Genomic DNA, 24170 nt, shown 5'->3' with positions numbered 1-24170 from the left:
CACATTAAAGACACATAACAGCGATTCACTCAGGAGAATATCTGACACACACTTCTGTTTGACAATAAAACTGTGAGAACATTTCTAGCAAACACAGGTGTATGGTAAATATACTACTATAGATGTAACTTTAAAGGAATTTAAAAATGCCTGGGACATACATAAGGCTATCCTAAGGAAAAAGTAACATGTAATATGGGTAGACTTGATGGGACATGCATAAGGCTATCCTAAGGAAAAAGTAATATGTAATATGTGTAGACTTGATAGGACATACATAAGGCTATACTAAGTAATAAGTAATATGTAATATGTGTAGACTTGATGGGACATACATAAGGCTATACTAAGTAATAAGTAACAGTAATATGTGTAGACTTGATGGGACATGCATAAGGCTATACTAAGTAATAAGTAACAGTAATATGTGTAGACTTGATGGGACATGCATAAGGCTATACTAAGTAATAAGTAACAGTAATATGTGTAGACTTGATGGGACATGCATAAGGCTATCCTAAGGAAAAAGTAATATGTAATATGGGTAGACTTGATAGGACATACATAAGGCTATACTAAGTAATAAGTAACATGTAATATGTGTAGACTTGATGGGACATGCATAAGGCTATCCTAAGGAAAAACTAACATGTAATATGGGTAGACTTGATAGGACATACATAAGGCTATACTAAGTAATAAGTAACATGTAATATGTGTAGACTTGATGGGACATGCATAAGGCTATACTAAGTAATAAGTAACATGTAATATGTGTAGACTTGATAGGACATGCATAAGGCTATACTAAGTAATAAGTAACAGTAATATGTGTAGTCTTGATAGGACATGCATAAGGCTATACTAAGTAATAAGTAACATGTAATATGTATAGACTTGATGGGACATGCATAAGGCTATACTAAGTAATAAGTAACATGTAATATGTGTAGACTTGATGGGACATACATAAGGTTATACTAAGTAATAAGTAACATGTAATATGAGTAGACTTGATGGGACATGCATAAGGCTATACTAAGTAATAAGTAACATGTAATATGTGTAGACTTGATAGGACATACATAAGGCTATACTAAGTAATAAGTAACATGTAATATGTGTAGCCTTGATGGGACATGCATAAGGCTATACTAAGTAATAAGTAACATGTAATATGTGTAGACTTGATGGGACATGCATAAGGCTATCCTAAGGAAAAAGTAATATGTAATATGTGTAGACTTGATAGGACATACATAAGGTTATACTAAGTAATAAGTAATATGTAATATGTGTAGACTTGATAGGACATACATAAGGCTATCCTAAGGAAAAAGTAACATGTAATATGGGTAGACTTGATGGGACATGCATAAGGCTATACTAAGTAATAAGTAATATGTAATATGTGTAGACTTGATGGGACATGCATAAGGCTATACTAAGTAATAAGTAATATGTAATATGTGTAGACTTGATAGGACATACATAAGGCTATACTAAGTAATAAGTAACATGTAATATGTGTAGACTTGATGGGACATACATAAGGTTATACTAAGTAATAAGTAACATGTAATATGTGTAGACTTGATGGGACATGCATAAGGCTATACTAAGTAATAAGTAACATGTAATATGTGTAGACTTGATGGGACATACATAAGGCTATCCTAAGGAAAAACTAACATGTAATATGGGTAGACTTGATAGGACATACATAAGGCTATACTAAGTAATAAGTAACATGTAATATGTGTAGACTTGATGGGACATGCATAAGGCTATACTAAGTAATAAGTAACATGTAATATGTGTAGACTTGATAGGACATGCATAAGGCTATACTAAGTAATAAGTAACAGTAATATGTGTAGTCTTGATAGGACATGCATAAGGCTATACTAAGTAATAAGTAACAGTAATATGTGTAGACTTGATGGGACATACATAAGGCTATCCTAAGTAATAAGTAACAGTAATATGTGTAGACTTGATGGGACATACATAAGGCTATACTAAGTAATAAGTAACATGTAATATGTGTAGACTTAATGGTACATGCATAAGGCTATACTAAGTAATAAGTAACATGTAATATGTGTAGACTTGATGGGACATACATAAGGTTATACTAAGTAATAAGTAACATGTAATATGTGTAGACTTGATGGGACATGCATAAGGCTATACTAAGTAATAAGTAACATGTAATATGTGTAGACTTGATGGGACATACATAAGGCTATACTAAGTAATAAGTAACATGTAATATGTGTAGCCTTGATGGGACATGCATAAGGCTATACTAAGTAATAAGTAACATGTAATATGTGTAGACTTGATGGGACATGCATAAGGCTATCCTAAGGAAAAAGTAATATGTAATATGTGTAGACTTGATAGGACATACATAAGGCTATACTAAGTAATATGTAATATGTGTAGACTTGATAGGACATACATAAGGCTATCCTAAGGAAAAAGTAACATGTAATATGGGTAGACTTGATGGGACATGCATAAGGCTATACTAAGTAATAAGTAATATGTAATATGTGTAGACTTGATGGGACATGCATAAGGCTATCCTAAGTAAACAGTAACATGTAATATGTGTAAACTTGATGGGACATACATAAGGCTATACTAAGTAATAAGTAACATGTAATATGTGTAGACTTGATGGGACATGCATAAGACTATACTAAGTAATAAGTAACATGTAATATGGGTAGACTTGATGGGACATACATAAGGCTATACTAAGTAATAAGTAACATATAATATGTGTAGACTTGATGGGACATGCATAAGGCTATACTAAGTAATAAGTAACATGTAATATGTGTAGACTTGATGGGACATACATAAGGTTATACTAAGTAATAAGTAACATGTAATATGTGTAGACTTGATGGGACATACATAAGGCTATACTAAGTAATAAGCAACATGTAATATGTGTAGACTTGATGGGACATACATAAGGTTATACTAAGTAATAAGTAACATGTAATATGTGTAGACTTGATGGGACATACATAAGGTTATACTAAGTAATAAATAACATGTAATATGTGTAGACTTGATGGGACATGCATAAGGCTATTCTAAGTAATAAGTAACATGTAATATGTGTAGACTTGATGGGACATGCATAAGGCTATACTAAGTAATAAGTAACATGTAATATGTGTAGACTTGATAGGACATACATAAGGTTGTAATAAGTAACATGTAATATGTGTAGATTTGATGGGACATGCATAAGGCTATACTAAGTAATAAGTAACATGTAATATGTGTAGACTTGATGGGACATACATAAGGCTATACTAAGTAATAAGTAACAGTAATATGGGTAGACTTGATGGGACATACATAAGGCTATACTAAGTAATAAGTAACATGTAATATGTGTAGACTTGATGGGACATGCATAAGGCTATACTAAGTAATAAGTAATATGTAATATGTGTAGACTTGATAGGACATACATAAGGCTATACTAAGTAATAAGTAACATGTAATATGTGTAGACTTGATGGGACATGCATAAGGCTATACTAAGTAATAAGTAACATGTAATATGTGTAGACTTGATGGGACATACATAAGGCTATACTAAGTAATAAGTAACATGTAATATGTGTAGACTTGATGGGACATACATAAGGCTATACTAAGTAATAAGTAATATGTAATATGTGTAGACTTGATAGGACATACATAAGGCTATACTAAGTAATAAGTAACATGTAATATGTGTAGACTTGATGGGACATGCATAAGGCTATACTAAGTAATAAGTAACATGTAATATGTGTAGACTTGATGGGACATACATAAGGCTATACTAAGTAATAAGTAACATGTAATATGTGTAGACTTGATGGGACATGCATAAGGTAAACCCTAAGTAATAAGTAACATGTAATATGTGTAGACTTGATGGGACATACATAAGGCTATACTAAGTAATAAGTAACAGTAATATGTGTAGACTTGATGGGACATACATAAGGCTATACTAAGTAATAAGTAACATGTAATATGTGTAGACTTGATGGGACATACATAAGGCTATACTAAGTAATAAGTAACATGTAATATGTGTAGACTTGATGGGACATACATAAGGCTATACTAAGTAATAAGTAACAGTAATATGTGTAGACTTGATGGGACATACATAAGGTTACCCTAAGTAATAAGTAACATGTAATATGTGTAGACTTGATGGGACATGCATAAGGTTACCCTAAGTAATAAGTAACATGTAATATGGGTAGACTTGATGTGACATGCATAAGGCTACCCTAAGTAATAAGTAACATGTAATATGTGTAGACTTGATGGGACATACATAAGGCTATACTAAGTAATAAGTAACATGTAATATGTGTAGACTTGATGGGACATACATAAGGCTATACTAAGTAATAAGTAACAGTAATATGTGTAGACTTGATGGGACATACATAAGGCTATACTAAGTAATAAGTAACATGTAATATGTGTAGACTTGATGGGACATACATAAGGTTACCCTAAGTAATAAGTAACATGTAATATGTGTAGACTTGATGGGACATGCATAAGGTTACCCTAAGTAATAAGTAACATGTAATATGGGTAGACTTGATGTGACATGCATAAGGCTACCCTAAGTAATAAGTAACATGTAATATGTGTAGACTTGATGGGAAATACATAAGGTTACCCTAAGTAATAAGTAACATGTAATATGGGTAGACTTGATGGGACATACATAAGGTTATACTAAGTAATAAGTAACAGGTAATATGGGTAGACTTGATGTGACATACATAAGGTTACCCTAAGTAATAAGTAACATGTAATATGGGTAGACTTGATGGGACATACATAAGGCTATACTAAGTAATAAGTAACATGTAATATGTGTAGACTTGATGGGACATACATAAGGCTATACTAAGTAATAAGTAACATGTAATATGTGTAGACTTGATGGGACATGCATAAGGTTATACTAAGTAATAAGTAACATGTAATATGTGTAGATTGATGGGACATGCATAAGGCTATACTAAGTAATAAGTAACATGTAATATGTGTAGATTGATGGGACATGCATAAGGCTATACTAAGTAATAAGTAACATGTAATATGTGTAGATTGATGGGACATGCATAAGGCTATACTAAGTAATAAGTAACATGTAATATGTGTAGACTTGATGGGACATACATAAGGCTATACTAAGTAATAAGTAACATGTAATATATGTAGACTTGATGGGACATACATAAGGCTATACTAAGTAATAAGTAACAGTAATATGTGTAGACTTGATGCGACATGCATAAGGCTATACTAAGTAATAAGTAACATGTAATATGTGTAGACTTGATGGGACATACATAAGGTTATACTAAGTAATAAGTAACATGTAATATGTGTAGACTTGATGGGACATGCATAAGGCTATACTAAGTAATAAGTAACATGTAATATGTGTAGACTTGATGGGACATGCATAAGGCTATACTAAGTAATAAGTAACATGTAATATGTGTAGACTTGATGGGACATGCATAAGTCTATACTAAGTAATAAGTAACAGTAATATGTGTAGACTTGATGGGACATACATAAGGTTACCCTAAGTAATAAGTAACATGTAATATGTGTAGACTTGATGGGACATGCATAAGGTTACCCTAAGTAATAAGTAACATGTAATATGGGTAGACTTGATGTGACATGCATAAGGCTACCCTAAGTAATAAGTAACATGTAATATGTGTAGACTTGATGGGACATACATAAGGTTACCCTAAGTAATAAGTAACATGTAATATGGGTAGACTTGATGGGACATACATAAGGCTATACTAAGTAATAAGTAACATGTAATATGTGTAGACTTGATGGGACATACATAAGGCTATACTAAGTAATAAGTAACATGTAATATGTGTAGACTTGATGGGACATGCATAAGGTTATACTAAGTAATAAGTAACATGTAATATGTGTAGATTGATGGGACATGCATAAGGCTATACTAAGTAATAAGTAATATGTAATATGTGTAGACTTGATAGGACATACATAAGGCTATACTAAGTAATAAGTAACATGTAATATGTGTAGACTTGATGGGACATGCATAAGGCTATACTAAGTAATAAGTAACATGTAATATGTGTAGACTTGATGGGACATACATAAGGCTATACTAAGTAATGAGTGTGAGTGTGTGCATATGAGTGAGTGTGTATATGTGTTGTGAATGTGTGTGTATGTATGAATATGAAAGCTGAATATACTTATTTTCACTAATAATCCCCTCGCTTGTGCGGTATATTGATGTATAAAAAATAAATAAACTGTTTCTCGTGTGACAAGGAGTTTAGGACTATATTATAATAATAGGGGTCATGAAAAATGTTCGAATGCAAAAAGGGGACCCAGGTGCATAGAGTTCTGGTTTAGATAATAGTTAGTGATGTAAAAAGGGCTAATACTGAATGTCCCGGGAATCTCTGCTATAGAGGGCAGATCCATTGCAATATGCACATTAAAGACACATAACAGCGATTCACTCAGGAGAATATCTGACACACACTTCTGTTTGACAATAAAACTGTGAGAACATTTCTAGCAAACACAGGTGTATGGTAAATATACTACTATAGATGTAACTTTAAAGGAATTTAAAAATGCCTGGGACATACATAAGGCTATCCTAAGGAAAAAGTAACATGTAATATGGGTAGACTTGATGGGACATGCATAAGGCTATCCTAAGGAAAAAGTAATATGTAATATGTGTAGACTTGATAGGACATACATAAGGCTATACTAAGTAATAAGTAATATGTAATATGTGTAGACTTGATGGGACATACATAAGGCTATACTAAGTAATAAGTAACAGTAATATGTGTAGACTTGATGGGACATGCATAAGGCTATACTAAGTAATAAGTAACAGTAATATGTGTAGACTTGATGGGACATGCATAAGGCTATACTAAGTAATAAGTAACAGTAATATGTGTAGACTTGATGGGACATGCATAAGGCTATCCTAAGGAAAAAGTAATATGTAATATGGGTAGACTTGATAGGACATACATAAGGCTATACTAAGTAATAAGTAATATGTAATATGGGTAGACTTGATGGGACATACATAAGGCTATACTAAGTAATAAGTAGCATGTAATATGTGTAGACTTGATAGGACATACATAAGGCTATACTAAGTAATAAGTAACATGTAATATGTGTAGACTTGATGGGACATGCATAAGGCTATCCTAAGGAAAAACTAACATGTAATATGGGTAGACTTGATAGGACATACATAAGGCTATACTAAGTAATAAGTAACATGTAATATGTGTAGACTTGATGGGACATGCATAAGGCTATACTAAGTAATAAGTAACATGTAATATGTGTAGACTTGATGGGACATACATAAGGCTATACTAAGTAATAAGTAACATGTAATATGTATAGACTTGATGGGACATGCATAAGGCTATACTAAGTAATAAGTAATATGTAATATGTGTAGACTTGATGGGACATACATAAGGCTATACTAAGTAATAAGTAACATGTAATATGTGTAGACTTGATGGGACATACATAAGGCTATACTAAGTAATAAGTAACATGTAATATGTATAGACTTGATGGGACATACATAAGGCTATACTAAGTAATAAGTAACATGTAATATGTGTAGACTTGATGGGACATACATAAGTCTATACTAAGTAATAAGTAACATGTAATATGTGTAGACTTGATAGGACATGCATAAGGCTATACTAAGTAATAAGTAACAGTAATATGTGTAGTCTTGATAGGACATGCATAAGGCTATACTAAGTAATAAGTAACATGTAATATGTGTAGACTTGATGGGACATACATAAGGCTATCCTAAGTAATAAGTAACAGTAATATGTGTAGACTTGATGGGACATACATAAGGCTATACTAAGTAATAAGTAACATGTAATATGTGTAGACTTGATGGGACATACATAAGGCTATACTAAGTAATAAGTAACATGTAATATGTGTAGACTTGATGGGACATGCATAAGGCTATCCTAAGTAATAAGTAACATGTAATATGTATAGACTTGATGGGACATACATAAGGTTATACTAAGTAATAAGTAACATGTAATATGTGTAGACTTGATGGGACATGCATAAGGTTATACTAAGTAATAAGTAACATGTAATATGTGTAGACTTGATGGGACATGCATAAGGTTATACTAAGTAATAAGTAACATGTAATATGTGTAGACTTAATGGTACATGCATAAGGCTATACTAAGTAATAAGTAACATGTAATATGTGTAGACTTGATGGGACATACATAAGGCTATACTAAGTAATAAGTAATATGTAATATGTGTAGACTTGATGTGACATGCATAAGGCTATACTAAGTAATAAGTAACATGTAATATGTGTAGACTTGATGGGACATACATAAGGCTATACTAAGTAATAAGTAACATGTAATATGTGTAGACTTGATGTGACATGCATAAGGTTATCCTAAGTAATAAGTAACATGTAATATGTGTAGACTTGATGGGACATACATAAGGCTATACTAAGTAATAAGTAATATGTAATATGTGTAGACTTGATGTGACATGCATAAGGCTATACTAAGTAATAAGTAACATGTAATATGTGTAGACTTGATGGGACATACATAAGGCTATACTAAGTAATAAGTAACATGTAATATGTGTAGACTTGATGTGACATACATAAGGCTATCCTAAGTAATAAGTAACATGTAATATGTGTAGACTTGATGGGACATGCATAAGGCTATCCTAAGGAAAAAGTAATATGTAATATGTGTAGACTTGATGTGACATGCATAAGGCTATCCTAAGGAAAAAGTAATATGTAATATGTGTAGACTTGATAGGACATACATAAGGCTATACTAAGTAATAAGTAATATGTGTAGACTTGATAGGACATACATAAGGCTATCCTAAGGAAAAAGTAACATGTAATATGGGTAGACTTGATGGGACATGCATAAGGCTATACTAAGTAATAAGTAACATGTAATATGTGTAGACTTGATGGGACATACATAAGGCTATACTAAGTAATAAGTAACATATAATATGTGTAGACTTGATGGGACATGCATAAGGCTATACTAAGGCTAACAGTAATATGTGTAGACTTGATGGGACATACATAAGGTTACCCTAAGTAATAAGTAACATGTAATATGTGTAGACTTGATGGGACATGCATAAGGTTACCCTAAGTAATAAGTAACATGTAATATGGGTAGACTTGATGTGACATGCATAAGGCTACCCTAAGTAATAAGTAACATGTAATATGTGTAGACTTGATGGGACATACATAAGGTTACCCTAAGTAATAAGTAACATGTAATATGTGTAGACTTGATGGGACATACATAAGGTTACCCTAAGTAATAAGTAACATGTAATATGGGTAGACTTGATGGGACATACATAAGGCTATACTAAGTAATAAGTAACATGTAATATGTGTAGACTTGATGGGACATACATAAGGCTATACTAAGTAATAAGTAACATGTAATATGTGTAGACTTGATGGGACATGCATAAGGTTATACTAAGTAATAAGTAACATGTAATATGTGTAGATTGATGGGACATGCATAATTCTATACTAAGTAATAAGTAACATGTAATATGTGTAGACTTGATGGGATAATGCATAAGGCTATACTAAGTAATAAGTAACATGTAATATGTGTAGACTTGATGGGACATACATAAGGCTATACTAAGTAATAAGTAACATGTAATATGTGTAGACTTGATGGCACATACATAAGGCTATACTAAGTAATAAGTAACATGTAATATGTGTAGACTTCATGGGACATACATAAGGTTATACTAAGTAATAAGTAACATGTAATATGTGTAGACTTGATGTGACATGCATAATGCTATACTAAGTAATAAGTAACAGTAATATGTGTAGACTTGATGTGACATGCATAATGCTATACTAAGTAATAAGTAACAGTAATATGTGTAGACTTGATGTGACATGCATAAGGCTATACTAAGTAATAAGTAACAGTAATATGTGTAGACTTGATGGGACATGCATAAGGTTACCCTAAGTAATAAGTAACATGTAATATGTGTAGACTTGATGGGCATACATAAGGCTATACTAGGTAATAAGTAACATGTAATATGTGTAGACTTGATGGGACATACATAAGGCTATACTAGGTAATAAGTAACATGTAATATGTGTAGACTTGATGGGACATACATAAGGCTATACTAAGTAATAAGTAACATGTAATATGGGTAGACTTGATAGGACATACATAATGCTATACTAAGTAATAAGTAACAGTAATATGTGTAGACTTTATGTGACATGCATAAGGCTATACTAAGTAATAAGTAACAGTAATATGTGTAGATTTGATGGGACATACATAAGGTTATACTAAGTAATAAGTAACATGTAATATGTGTAGACTTGATGGGACATACATAAGGCTATACTAAGTAATAAGTAACATGTAATATGGGTAGACTTGATGGGACATGCATAAGGCTATACTAAGTAATAAGTAACAGTAATATGTATAGACTTGATGGGACATGCATAAGGTTACCCTAAGTAATAAGTAAAATGTAATATGGGTAGACTTGATGGGACATGCATAAGGTTATCCTAAGTAATAAGTAACATGTAATATGGGTAGACTTGATGGGACATGCATAAGGTTACCCTAAGTAATAAGTAACATGTAATATGGGTAGACTTGATGGGACATGCATAAGGTTATCCTAAGTAATAAGTAACATGTAATATGTGTAGACTTGATGGGACATGCATAAGGTTATACTAAGTAATAAGTAACAGTAATATGTGTAGACTTGATGGGACATGCATAAGGCTATACTAAGTAATAAGTAACAGTAATATGTATAGACTTGATGGGACATGCATAAGGCTATACTAAGTAATAAGTAACATGTAATATGTGTAGACTTGATGTGACATGCATATGGCTATACTAAGTAATAAGTAACATGTAATATGTGTAGACTTGATGGGACATACATAAGGCTATACTAAGTAATAAGTAACATGTAATATGTGTAGACTTGATGGGACATGCATAAGGCTATCCTAAGTAATAAGTAACATGTAATATGTGTAGACTTGATGGGACATGCATAAGGCTATACTAAGTAATAAGTAACAGTAATATGTATAGACTTGATGTGACATACATAAGGCTATACTAAGTAATAAGTAACAGTAATATGTGTAGACTTGATGGGACATACATAAGGCTATACTAAGTAATAAGTAACATGTAATATGTGTAGTCTTGATGGGACATGCATAAGGTTATCCTAAGTAATAAGTAACATGTAATATGTTTAGACTTGATGGGACATACATAAGGCTATACTAAGTAATAAGTAACAGTAATATGTGTAGACTTGATAGGACATACATAAGGTTATACTAAGTAATAAGTAACATGTAATATGTGTAGACTTGATAGGACATACATAAGGCTATACTAAGTAATAAGTAACATGTAATATGTGTAGACTTGATGGGACATACATAAGGTTATACTAAGTAATAAGTAACATGTAATATGTGTAGACTTGATGGGACATGCATAAGGCTATCCTAAGGAAAAAGTAATATGTAATATGTGTAGACTTGATAGGACATACATAAGGCTATACTAAGTAATAAGTAATATGTAATATGTGTAGACTTGATAGGACATACATAAGGCTATCCTAAGGAAAAAGTAATATGTAATATGTGTAGACTTGATAGGACATACATAAGGCTATACTAAGTAATAAGTAACATGTAATATGTGTAGACTTGATGGGACATACATAAGGTTATACTAAGTAATAAGTAACATGTAATATGGGTAGACTTGATGGGACATGCATAAGGCTATACTAAGTAATAAGTAACATGTAATATGTGTAGACTTGATGGGACATACATAAGGCTATACTAAGTAATAAGTAACATATAATATGTGTAGACTTGATGGGACATGCATAAGGCTATACTAAGGCTAACAGTAATATGTGTAGACTTGATGGGACATACATAAGGTTACCCTAAGTAATAAGTAACATGTAATATGTGTAGACTTGATGGGACATGCATAAGGTTACCCTAAGTAATAAGTAACATGTAATATGGGTAGACTTGATGTGACATGCATAAGGCTACCCTAAGTAATAAGTAACATGTAATATGTGTAGACTTGATGGGACATACATAAGGTTACCCTAAGTAATAAGTAACATGTAATATGGGTAGACTTGATGGGACATACATAAGGCTATACTAAGTAATAAGTAACATGTAATATGTGTAGACTTGATGGGACATACATAAGGCTATACTAAGTAATAAGTAACATGTAATATGTGTAGACTTGATGGGACATGCATAAGGTTATACTAAGTAATAAGTAACATGTAATATGTGTAGATTGATGGGACATGCATAAGGCTATACTAAGTAATAAGTAACATGTAATATGTGTAGACTTGATGGGACATGCATAAGGCTATACTAAGTAATAAGTAACATGTAATATGTGTAGACTTGATGGGACATACATAAGGCTATACTAAGTAATAAGTAACATGTAATATGTGTAGACTTGATAGGATATACATAAGGTTATACTAAGTAATAAGTAACATGTAATATGTGTAGACTTCATGGGACATACATAAGGCTATACTAAGTAATAAGTAACATGTAATATGTGTAGACTTGATGGCACATACATAAGGCTATACTAAGTAATAAGTAACATGTAATATGTGTAGACTTCATGGGACATACATAAGGTTATACTAAGTAATAAGTAACATGTAATATGTGTAGACTTGATGTGACATGCATAATGCTATACTAAGTAATAAGTAACAGTAATATGTGTAGACTTGATGTGACATGCATAATGCTATACTAAGTAATAAGTAATATGTAATATGTGTAGACTTGATGGGACATACATAAGGCTATACTAAGTAATAAGTAACAGTAAGATGTGTAGACTTGATGTGACATGCATAAGGCTATACTAAGTAATAAGTAACAGTAATATGTGTAGACTTGATGGGACATACATAATGCTATACTAAGTAATAAGTAACAGTAATATGTGTAGACTTGATGGGACATACATAAGGTTATACTAAGTAATAAGTAACATGTAATATGTGTAGACTTGATGGGACATACATAAGGCTATACTAAGTAATAAGTAACATGTAATATGGGTAGACTTGATGGGACATGCATAAGGCTATACTAAGTAATAAGTAACATGTAATATGTATAGACTTGATGTGACATGCATAATGCTATGCTAAGTAATAAGTAACATGTAATATGTGTAGACTTGATGGGACATACATAAGGTTACCCTAAGTAATTAGTAACATGTAATATGTGTAGTCTTGATGGGACATGCATAATGCTATCCTAAGTAATAAGTAACATGTAATATGTGTAGACTTGATGGGACATACATAAGGCTATACTAAGTAATAAGTAACATGTAATATGTGTAGACTTGATGGGACATACATAAGGTTATATTAAGTAATAAGTAACATGTAATATGTGTAGACTTGATGGGACATGCATAAGGCTATACTAAGTAATAAGTAACATGTAATATGTGTAGACTTGATGGGACATGCATAAGGCTATACTAAGTAATAAGTAACATGTAATATGTGTAGACTTGATGGGACATGCATAAGGCTATACTAAGTAATAAGTAACATGTAATATGTGTAGACTTGATGTGACATGCATAAGGCTATACTAAGTAATAAGTAACATGTAATATGTGTAGACTTGATGTGACATGCATAAGGCTATACTAAGTAATAAGTAACATGTAATATGTGTAGACTTGATGGGACATGCATAAGGCTATACTAAGTAATAATGTTATATTAAGTAATAAGTAACATGTAATATGTGTAGACTTGATGGGACATGCATAAGGCTATACTAAGTAATAAGTAACATGTAATATGTGTAGACTTGATGGGACATGCATAAGGCTATACTAAGTAATAAGTAACATGTAATATGTGTAGACTTGATGGGACATGCATAAGGCTATACTAAGTAATAAGTAACATGTAATATGTGTAGACTTGATGTGACATGCATAAGGCTATACTAAGTAATAAGTAACATGTAATATGTGTAGACTTGATGTGACATGCATAAGGCTATACTAAGTAATAAGTAACAGTAATATGTATAGACTTCATGGGACATGCATAAGGTTACCCTAAGTAATAAGTAAAATGTAATATGGGTAGACTTGATGGGACATACATAAGGTTACCCTAAGTAATAAGTAACATGTAATATGGGTAGACTTGATGGGACATGCATAAGGTTATCCTAAGTAATAAGTAACATGTAATATGTGTAGACTTGATGGGACATGCATAAGGTTATACTAAGTAATAAGTAACAGTAATATGTGTAGACTTGATGGGACATGCATAAGGCTATACTAAGTAATAAGTAACAGTAATATGTATAGACTTGATGGGACATGCATAAGGCTATACTAAGTAATAAGTAACATGTAATATGTGTAGACTTGATGTGACATGCATATGGCTATACTAAGTAATAAGTAACATGTAATATGTGTAGACTTGATGGGACATACATAAGGCTATACTAAGTAATAAGTAACATGTAATATGTGTAGACTTGATGGGACATGCATAAGGCTATCCTAAGTAATAAGTAACATGTAATATGTGTAGACTTGATGGGACATACATAAGGCTATACTAAGTAATAAGTAACAGTAATATGTGTAGACTTGATGGGACATACATAAGGCTATACTAAGTAATAAGTAACATGTAATATGTGTAGACTTGATGGGACATGCATAAGGCTATACTAAGTAATAAGTAACAGTAATATGTGTAGACTTGATGGGACATACATAAGGCTATACTAAGTAATAAGTAACATGTAATATGTGTAGACTTGATGGGACATGCATAAGGCTATACTAAGTAATAAGTAACAGTAATATGTATAGACTTGATGTGACATACATAAGGCTATACTAAGTAATAAGTAACAGTAATATGTATAGACTTGATGTGACATACATAAGGCTATACTAAGTAATAAGTAACATGTAATATGTGTATACTTGATGGGACATGCATAAGGCTATACTAAGTAATAAGTAACATGTAATATGTGTAGACTTGATGGGACATACATAAGGCTATACTAAGTAGTAAGTAACATGTAATATGTGTAGTCTTGATGGGACATGCATAAGGTTATCCTAAGTAATAAGTAACATGTAATATGTTTAGACTTGATGGGACATACATAAGGCTATACTAAGTAATAAGTAACAGTAATATGTGTAGACTTGATAGGACATACATAAGGTTATACTAAGTAATAAGTAACATGTAATATGTGTAGACTTGATAGGACATACATAAGGCTATACTAAGTAATAAGTAACATGTAATATGTGTAGACTTGATGGGACATACATAAGGTTATACTAAGTAATAAGTAACATGTAATATGTGTAGACTTGATGGGACATACATAAGGTTATACTAAGTAATAAGTAACATGTAATATGTGTACACTTGATAGGACATACATAAGGCTATACTAAGTAATAAGTAACATGTAATATGTGTAGACTTGATGGGACATACATAAGGTTATACTAAGTAATAAGTAACATGTAATATGTGTAGACTTGATGGGACATACATAAGGTTATACTAAGGAATAAGTAACATGTAATATGTGTAGACTTGATAGGACATACATAAGGCTATACTAAGTAATAAGTAACATGTAATATGTGTAGACTTGATGGGACATACATAAGGCTATACTAAGTAATAAGTAACATGTAATATGTGTAGACTTGATAGGACATGCATAAGGCTATACTAAGTAATAAGTAACATGTAATATGTGTAGACTTGATGGGACATACATAAGGCTATACTAAGTAATAAGTAACAGTAATATGTGTAGACTTGATGGGACATACATAAGGCTATACTAAGTAATAAGTAACAGTAATATGTGTAGCCTTGATGTGACATGCATAAGGTTACCCTAAGTAATAAGTAACATGTAATATGTGTAGACTTGATGGGACATACATAAGGCTATACTAAGTAATAAGTAACATGTAATATGTGTAGACTTGATGGGACATACATAAGGCTATACTAAGTAATAAGTAACAGTAATATGTGTAGACTTGATGGGACATGCATAAGGCTATCCTAAGTAATAAGTAACATGTAATATGTGTAGACTTGATGGGACATGCATAAGGTTACCCTAAGTAATAAGTAACATGTAATATGTGTAGACTTGATGGGACATGCATAAGGCTATACTAAGTAATAAGTAACATGTAATATGTGTAGACTTGATGGGACATGCATAAGGCTATACTAAGTAATAAGTAACATGTAATATGTGTAGACTTGATGGGACATGCATAAGGCTATACTAAGTAATAAGTAACATGTAATATGTGTAGACTTGATGGGACATGCATAAGGCTATACTAAGTAATAAGTAACATGTAATATGTGTAGACTTGATGGGACATACATAAGCTTACCCTAAGTAATAAGTAATATGTAATATGTGTAGACTAGATGTGACATGCATAAGGTTACCATAAGTAATAAGTAACATGTAATATGTGTAGACTAGATGTGACATGCATAAGGTTACCATAAGTAATAAGTAACATGTAATATGTGTAGACTTGATGGGACATACATAAGGTTACCCTAAGTAATAAGTAACATGTAATATGTGTAGACTTGATGGGACATACATAAGGTTACCCTAAGTAATAAGTAATATGTAATATGTGTAGACTTGATGTGACATACATAAGGTTACCCTAAGTAATAAGTAACATGTAATATGTGTAGACTTGATGGGACATACATAAGCTTACCCTAAGTAATAAGTAATATGTAATATGTGTAGACTTGATGGGACATACATAAGACTATACTAAGTAATAAGTAATATGTAATATGTGTAGACTTGATGTGACATACATAAGGCTATACTAAGTAATAAGTAACAGGTAATATGTGTAGACTTGATGGGACATACATACGGCTATACTAAGTAATAAGTAATATGTAATATGTGTAGACTTGATGTGACATGCATAAGGTTATACTAAGTAATAAGTAACATGTAATATGTGTAGACTTGATGGGACATACATAAGGTTACCCTAAGTAATAAGTAACATGTAATATGTGTAGACTTGATGGGAGATACATAAGGCTATACTAAGTAATAAGTAACAGTAATATGTGTAGACTTGATGGGACATACATAAGGCTATACTAAGTAATAAGTAACAGTAATATGTATAGACTTGATTGACATACATAAGGTTATACTAAGTAATAAGTAACAGTAATATGTATAGACTTGATGGGACATACATAAGGCTATACTAAGTAATAAGTAACAGTAATATGTGTAGACTTGATGGGACATACATAAGGCTATACTAAGTAATAAGTAACAGTAATATGTATAGACTTGATGGGACATGCATAAGGCTATACTAAGTAATAAGTAACATGTAATATGTGTAGACTTGATGGGACATACATAAGGTTATACTAAGTAATAAGTAACATGTAATATGTGTAGACTTGATGGGACATACATAAGGCTATACTAAGTAATAAGTAACAGTAATATGTGTAGACTTGATGGGACATGCATAAGGTTACCCTAAGTAATAAGTAACATGTAATATGTGTAGTCTTGATGGGACATGCATAAGGCTATACTAAGTAATAAGTAACATGTAATAAGTGTAGACTTGATGGGAGATACATAAGGCTATACTAAGTAATAAGTATCATCTAATATGTGTAGACTTGATGGGAGATACATAAGGCTATACTAAGTAATAAGTAACAGTAATATGTGTAGACTTGATGGGACATACATAAGGCTATACTAAGTAATAAGTATCATCTAATATGTGTAGACTTGATGGGAGATACATAAGGCTATACTAAGTAATAAGTAACATGTAATATGTGTAGACTTGATGGGACATGCATAAGGCTATCCTAAGGTAAAAGTAACATGTAATATGTATAGACTTGATGGGACATACATAAGGTTATACTAAGTAATAAGTAACATGTAATATGTGTAGACTTGATGGGACATGCATAAGGCTATACTAAGTAATAAGTAACATGTAATATGTGTAGACTTGATGGGACATGCATAAGGCTATACTAAGTAATAAGTAACATGTAATATGTGTAGACTTGATGGGACATACATAAGGTTATACTAAGTAATAAGTAACATGTAATATGTATAGACTTGATGGGACATGCATAAGGCTATACTAAGTAATAAGTAACATGTAATATGTATAGACTTGATGGGACATGCATAAGGTTACCCTAAGTAATAAGTAACATGTAATATGTGTAGACTTGATGGGACATGCATAAGGCTATACTAAGTAATAAGTAACAGTAATATGTGTAGACTTGATGGGCCTTTTTGGTTCTTATCTACCGTAAAATTCTATGTTTCTAACTTGTATGCCCCTTTAATATACAGAGTAATATGGGTGGGTGTCATATGAATTATTTTGTTTGTTTCTATAGATTTATGTGCAATAGTAAATAAAACTGTATTTCTTTCCTTTAGTTTGCTCACTATTACCAAACTAGCTATTCCACTGAATATTGCAAGAATGGTAAATTCCCAATGAGACGAGGTGAGAATACTAAACATATTTATTTATTATATTTGTTACTGATGTTCTCATGTGGGCCGAGCACCACGGCATATTAATGTATTGTTCTTATGTAAGTGCAGCTACCCTCATAGCGCTCTGTGTGTGGTCACGGCAGGTCCCTATTGCTTGCCGGTATCTCTCGCTTAGGAGTCTACATGAGATAAGTAGAAGCTTGCAGTGCTAGCTGTAGAGGAAGACGGGGGGCAAACACATAGGGCTAAATTACAAGGTGAGCGTTAAATATCACTTGCGTACAAGCAATATTAGTGCTCCAATTTGTAATACCAGCACACGATAATGTGCGCTGTTATTACAAGTAAATAGCAATGCGAATGCGAGCTTGCATTCACATAGCTAGGAAGCATTGCGCTGACAAGAGCGTGCTTCCATAGGCTCCTATGGGAGCCTCGTTCTGATGCCACCTCATGCAGCGAAGGGGGTAAGTAGCACAACGATGGGCAGCATTTTTAAATATATATGAATACATACACATATTAACACATACATATATATTTACTGGGAACACACAGTTCCCATAGACTGCAATGTAAAGCCACTTTTCAGTGCCGTTTTTTTTTTCTAACACCCCACTCTCACCAACTTTAAAGCCCTAAAACTGCCTAGTGCAGTCATTTTTTATTCACCGTAGGCTTTAGTGCAGATGATATAGCGCAGTGTCGGATGAGCGCACGAGAGATAACTGATGCACAAAAAACATTAGTGCACAACTTGTATCTGGGCCAATGTGTTTTTTAGGTTATGTATCTGCAGTTCTGCAGGTTCTGGTTCAGCGGTCAGTACGGCGTTAGCTGTTGGTTCTACAGTTAGGTGCAGAGTACTGTATCGTTAGGTGACATCTGCAGTCAGTGTTCTGTGACACAGCCTCTGACGTGGGACTATAAACACCCGTCTGCTTATAACTGAGACTATGCTTCAGCCACACTGCACCCGGTGCTTGTACACTAATGAAAGTTGGGCCACAATCTGCAAAACGACTATTGAAATTACAGGCAGCTGCTCTGTAAGTTACTGCTGGGCTTTAGCTTTACCTCTCGCTGCCTGTTACAGCCTCACACTGCCCTGGGAGTTACAGGCGACACAAGAACATTACTTTAGTGGCCAGAAGATCACAAGGGAGGCACTAAACCCCAGAATACAACCTACCTCTGTATGACTGTAGCGTGAGGCACTGAACCCCAGAATACAACCTATCTCTGTATGACTGTAGCGTGAGGCACTGAACCCCAGAATACAACCTACCTCTGTATGACTGTAGTGTGAGGCACTGAACCCCAGAATACAACCTACCTCTGTATGACTGTAGTGTGAGGCACTGAATCCCAGAATACAACCTACCTCTGTATGACTGTAGCGTGAGGCACTGAACCCCAGAATACAACCTACCTCTGTATGACTGTAGCGTGAGGCACTGAACCCCAGAATACAACCTACTTCTGTATGACTGTAGCGTGAGGCACTGAACCCCAGAATACAACCTACCTCTGTATGACTGTAGCGTGAGGCACTGAACCCCAGAATACAACCTACTTCTGTATGACTGTAGCGTGAGGCACTGAACCCCAGAATACAACCTACCTCTGTATGACTGTAGCGTGAGGCACTGAACCCCAGAATACAACCTACTTCTGTACGACTGTAGCGTGAGGCACTGAACCCCAGAATACAACCTACCTCTGTATGACTGTAGTGTGAGGCACTGAACCCCAGAATACAACCTATCTCTGTATGACTGTAGCGTGAGGCACTGAACCCCAGAATACAACCTATCTCTGTATGACTGTAGCGTGAGGCACTGAACCCCAGAATACAACCTACCTCTGTATGACTGTAGCGTGAGGCACTGAACCCCAGAATACAACCTATCTCTGTATGACTGTAGCGTGAGGCACTGAACCCCAGAATACAACCTACCTCTGTATGACTGTAGCGTGAGGCATTGAACCCCAGAATACAACCTACTTCTGTATGACTGTAGCGTGAGGCATTGAACCCCAGAATACAACCTACCTCTGTATGACTGTAGCGTGAGGCACTGAACCCCAGAATACAACCTACTTCTGTATGACTGTAGCGTGAGGCACTGAACCCCATAATACAACCTACCTCTGTATGACTGTAGCGTGAGGCACTGAACCCCAGAATACAACCTACTTCTGTATGACTGTAGCGTGAGGCACTGAACCCCAGAATACAACCTATCTCTGTATGACTGTAGTGTGAGGCACTGAACCCCAGAATACAACCTACTTCTGTATGACTGTAGCGTGAGGCATTGAACCCCAGAATACAACCTACCTCTGTATGACTGTAGCGTGAGGCACTGAACCCCAGAATACAACCTACTTCTGTATGACTGTAGCGTGAGGCACTGAACCCCAGAATACAATTTACCTCTGTATGACTGTAGCGTGAGGCACTGAACCCCAGAATACAACCTACCTCTGTATGACTGTAGCGTGAGGCACTGAACCCCAGAATACAACCTACTTCTGTATGACTGTAGCATGAGGCACTGAACCCCAGAATACAACCTACCTCTGTATGACTGTAGCGTGAGGCACTGAACCCCAGAATACAACCTACCTCTGTATGACTGTAGCGTGAGGCATTGAACCCCAGAATACAACCTACCTCTGTATGACTGTAGCGTGAGGCATTGAACCCCAGAATACAACCTACTTCTGTATGACTGTAGCGTGAGGCACTGAACCCCAGAATACAAACTACCTCTGTATGACTGTAGCGTGAGGCACCAAACCCCAGAATACAACCTACCTCTGTATGACTGTAGCGTGAGGCACTGAACCCCAGAATACAACCTACCTCTGTATGACTGTAGCGTGAGGCTCTGAACCCCAGAATACAACCTACTTCTGTATGACTGTAGCGTGAGGCACTGAACCCCAGAATACAACCTACCTCTGTATGACTGTAGCGTGAGGCACTGAACCCCAGAATACAACCTACCTCTGTATGACTGTAGCGTGAGGCACTGAACCCCAGAATACAACCTACCTCTGTATGACTGTAGCGTGAGGCACTGAACCCCAGAATACAACCTACCTCTGTATGACTGTAGTGTGAGGCACTGAACCCCAGAATACAACCTACCTCTGTATGACTGTAGTGTGAGGCACTGAACCCCAGACTACAACCTACCTCTGTATGACTGTAGCGTGAGACACTGAACCCCAGAATACAACCTACCTCTGTATGACTGTAGTGTGAGGCACTGAACCCCAGAATACAACCAACCTCTGTATGACTGAAGCACGGGTACACTAGTACATCTCCGTTTTTATTGTCATATAATTGTCTTGTTTTTCAGTTGTTTGTCTTTGTGCTAATTACATTTGTACAGATTTTTGTTCCATTAACAACATTTGCTTTTTCAGATTTTCAAAAAGAACCTCACAGTTTCCCAGGACATCAACCTGAGCTAGATCCTGCTCATTGCAAACCTGTTCAGCGGTCCTGCTACATGATGGATTACACGACTCGCCAGCCCGCTACCCATAATCCCTTGCAGGCAACTGAAAGAAAAGGCCTATGTCACCCCTAAACATTAAAAACCAAGGTCTGAAATAAACTTGTGCAATTCCATGCTTTTTATTATAAACATAAACTGTTATTTAACAATGATAAATGATTACAGTGATCCCAATATCAGCACAGCATGAAACATATGGGGACACCAGCTGTGCTCACCAGCGGTGCGGTCTAGACTGTCCAGGAATGTCATGTGGGTGGGGTTTAAGCTCTTTGTGGGCGGAGTTTGGCCTGTATGGGTCTAAAGTATATTGGACTCCATGACTGATTATTAGTTCAATAGAGCAGATTATTATTAATGTTGAATGAGCAGTTTTTGTGAAATGTAATGTTCTACTTAGGTATAATGAGGGATCTGAGATAGTTCCTCCATACTAAGTTGTTCTTTGTTCCCTTATACGGCCAATCAAAGGCCTTATTGATGTCTTTATTTACTTGATTTGAGGCGCATTCTCATTGTGTAGTTGTTGGCTGCTAAACGGTGTGTACAAAGGAGGCCACAAGAGCAGATTCACTACGACTTTGGCAATATGCAACGATGCTGTTGTCTCTATTCATGTAAACAGCAAGATCATAATGTCATTGGCTGTATTGCCCTGTGCTGGATAACAAAATGCCGGAATAGAGGTTCTGCGTGTGCTGTATTACAGTTTACTACTTATGTAACTTTAATATTCTCTTCTTTACTGAGCTCGGAATGGGTATTGGGGGTAAGAAATGTCTCTTTACATTAATGGCTGGAATGTGATAGTGTTTATTAATACTGCAGAAAGTTGTCACAGGTTTTTATTAACTGGGGACCAGGGACAGTCGCCCACCTTCATACGTCATATTGTATGGTGCCTATACATGAGTATGCTTCAGGTTATCTACTATTAGGGCCCAGCTGTGTCAGCAGTTCATATAGGATCCCCCAAGTCACAGGTCATAGATAAACATGGAACGTAAAGGCTGGAGATTTGGCCTTGTGGGATTTGCTTACACAGATACTGCCTGGTAGAACCTCAGTTGGTCACTCCTGAATCCCCCACATGTTTTACTCACAACTACCTGGTTCTTGTTCTAGGTATTTATATCCAGTACTAATACATTCTAAGCTTTACATCATACCATTTCTCTGCCATACAGCCTCTGGGGTGTCTGGTACATTTCAGACTTGGCTTAGAGACAATTACATTATGCCAGTCCTTAATAAAAGGGACGGTAAACTTAGACATTTTCCAAAGCATATATTGCTTTACCATGGCCTAGATTTGGAGTTTGGCGGTAGATGGGTTGTTAACGCTACGCAGGCTTTTTTCTGGCCGCACCATAAAATTAACTCTGGTATCGAGAGTCCAAAAAAATGCTGCGTTAGGCTCCAAAAAAGGAGCATAGAGCATTTTTACCGCAAATGCAACTCTCGATACCAGAGTTGCTTACGGACGCGGCCAGCCTCAAAAACGTGCTCGTGCACGATTCCCCCATAGGAAACAATGGGGCTGTTTGAGCTGAAAAAAAACCTAACACCTGCAAAAAAGCAGCGTTCAGCTCCTAACGCAGCCCATTGTTTCCTATGGGGAAACACTTCCTACGTCTGCACCTAACACTCTAACATGTACCCCGAGT

At 34.6% G+C, this 24170-nt stretch overlaps 2 protein-coding genes across 3 annotated transcripts in view; both read left to right on the top strand.

Moving 5' to 3' along the window:
• CFAP68 (cilia and flagella associated protein 68) overlaps positions 1-22602 on the top strand; it is a 26301-nt gene extending 3699 nt beyond the window's left edge. For both annotated transcript variants that reach the window (XM_053690416.1, XM_053690417.1), the window contains exons 3-4: positions 18902-18971; positions 22409-22602. In XM_053690416.1, coding sequence (XP_053546391.1) covers positions 18902-18971; positions 22409-22575 — 237 coding nt within the window. In that variant the 3' untranslated portion in view covers positions 22576-22602. The remainder of the gene's footprint in view (positions 1-18901; positions 18972-22408) is intronic.
• HSPB2 (heat shock protein family B (small) member 2) overlaps positions 22501-24170 on the top strand; it is a 63133-nt gene continuing 61463 nt past the window's right edge. Inside the window, exon 1 of the mRNA XM_053690414.1 lies at positions 22501-22590. Coding sequence (XP_053546389.1) covers positions 22563-22590 — 28 coding nt within the window. The 5' untranslated portion in view covers positions 22501-22562. The remainder of the gene's footprint in view (positions 22591-24170) is intronic.

The sequence above is a fragment of the Bombina bombina genome, chromosome 8 (assembly GCF_027579735.1).
Source record: "Bombina bombina isolate aBomBom1 chromosome 8, aBomBom1.pri, whole genome shotgun sequence".
Classification (NCBI taxonomy): domain Eukaryota; kingdom Metazoa; phylum Chordata; class Amphibia; order Anura; family Bombinatoridae; genus Bombina; species Bombina bombina.
Note: the sequence above shows the minus strand (reverse complement) of the source record. Positions and strands in the feature narration are given on the sequence as shown.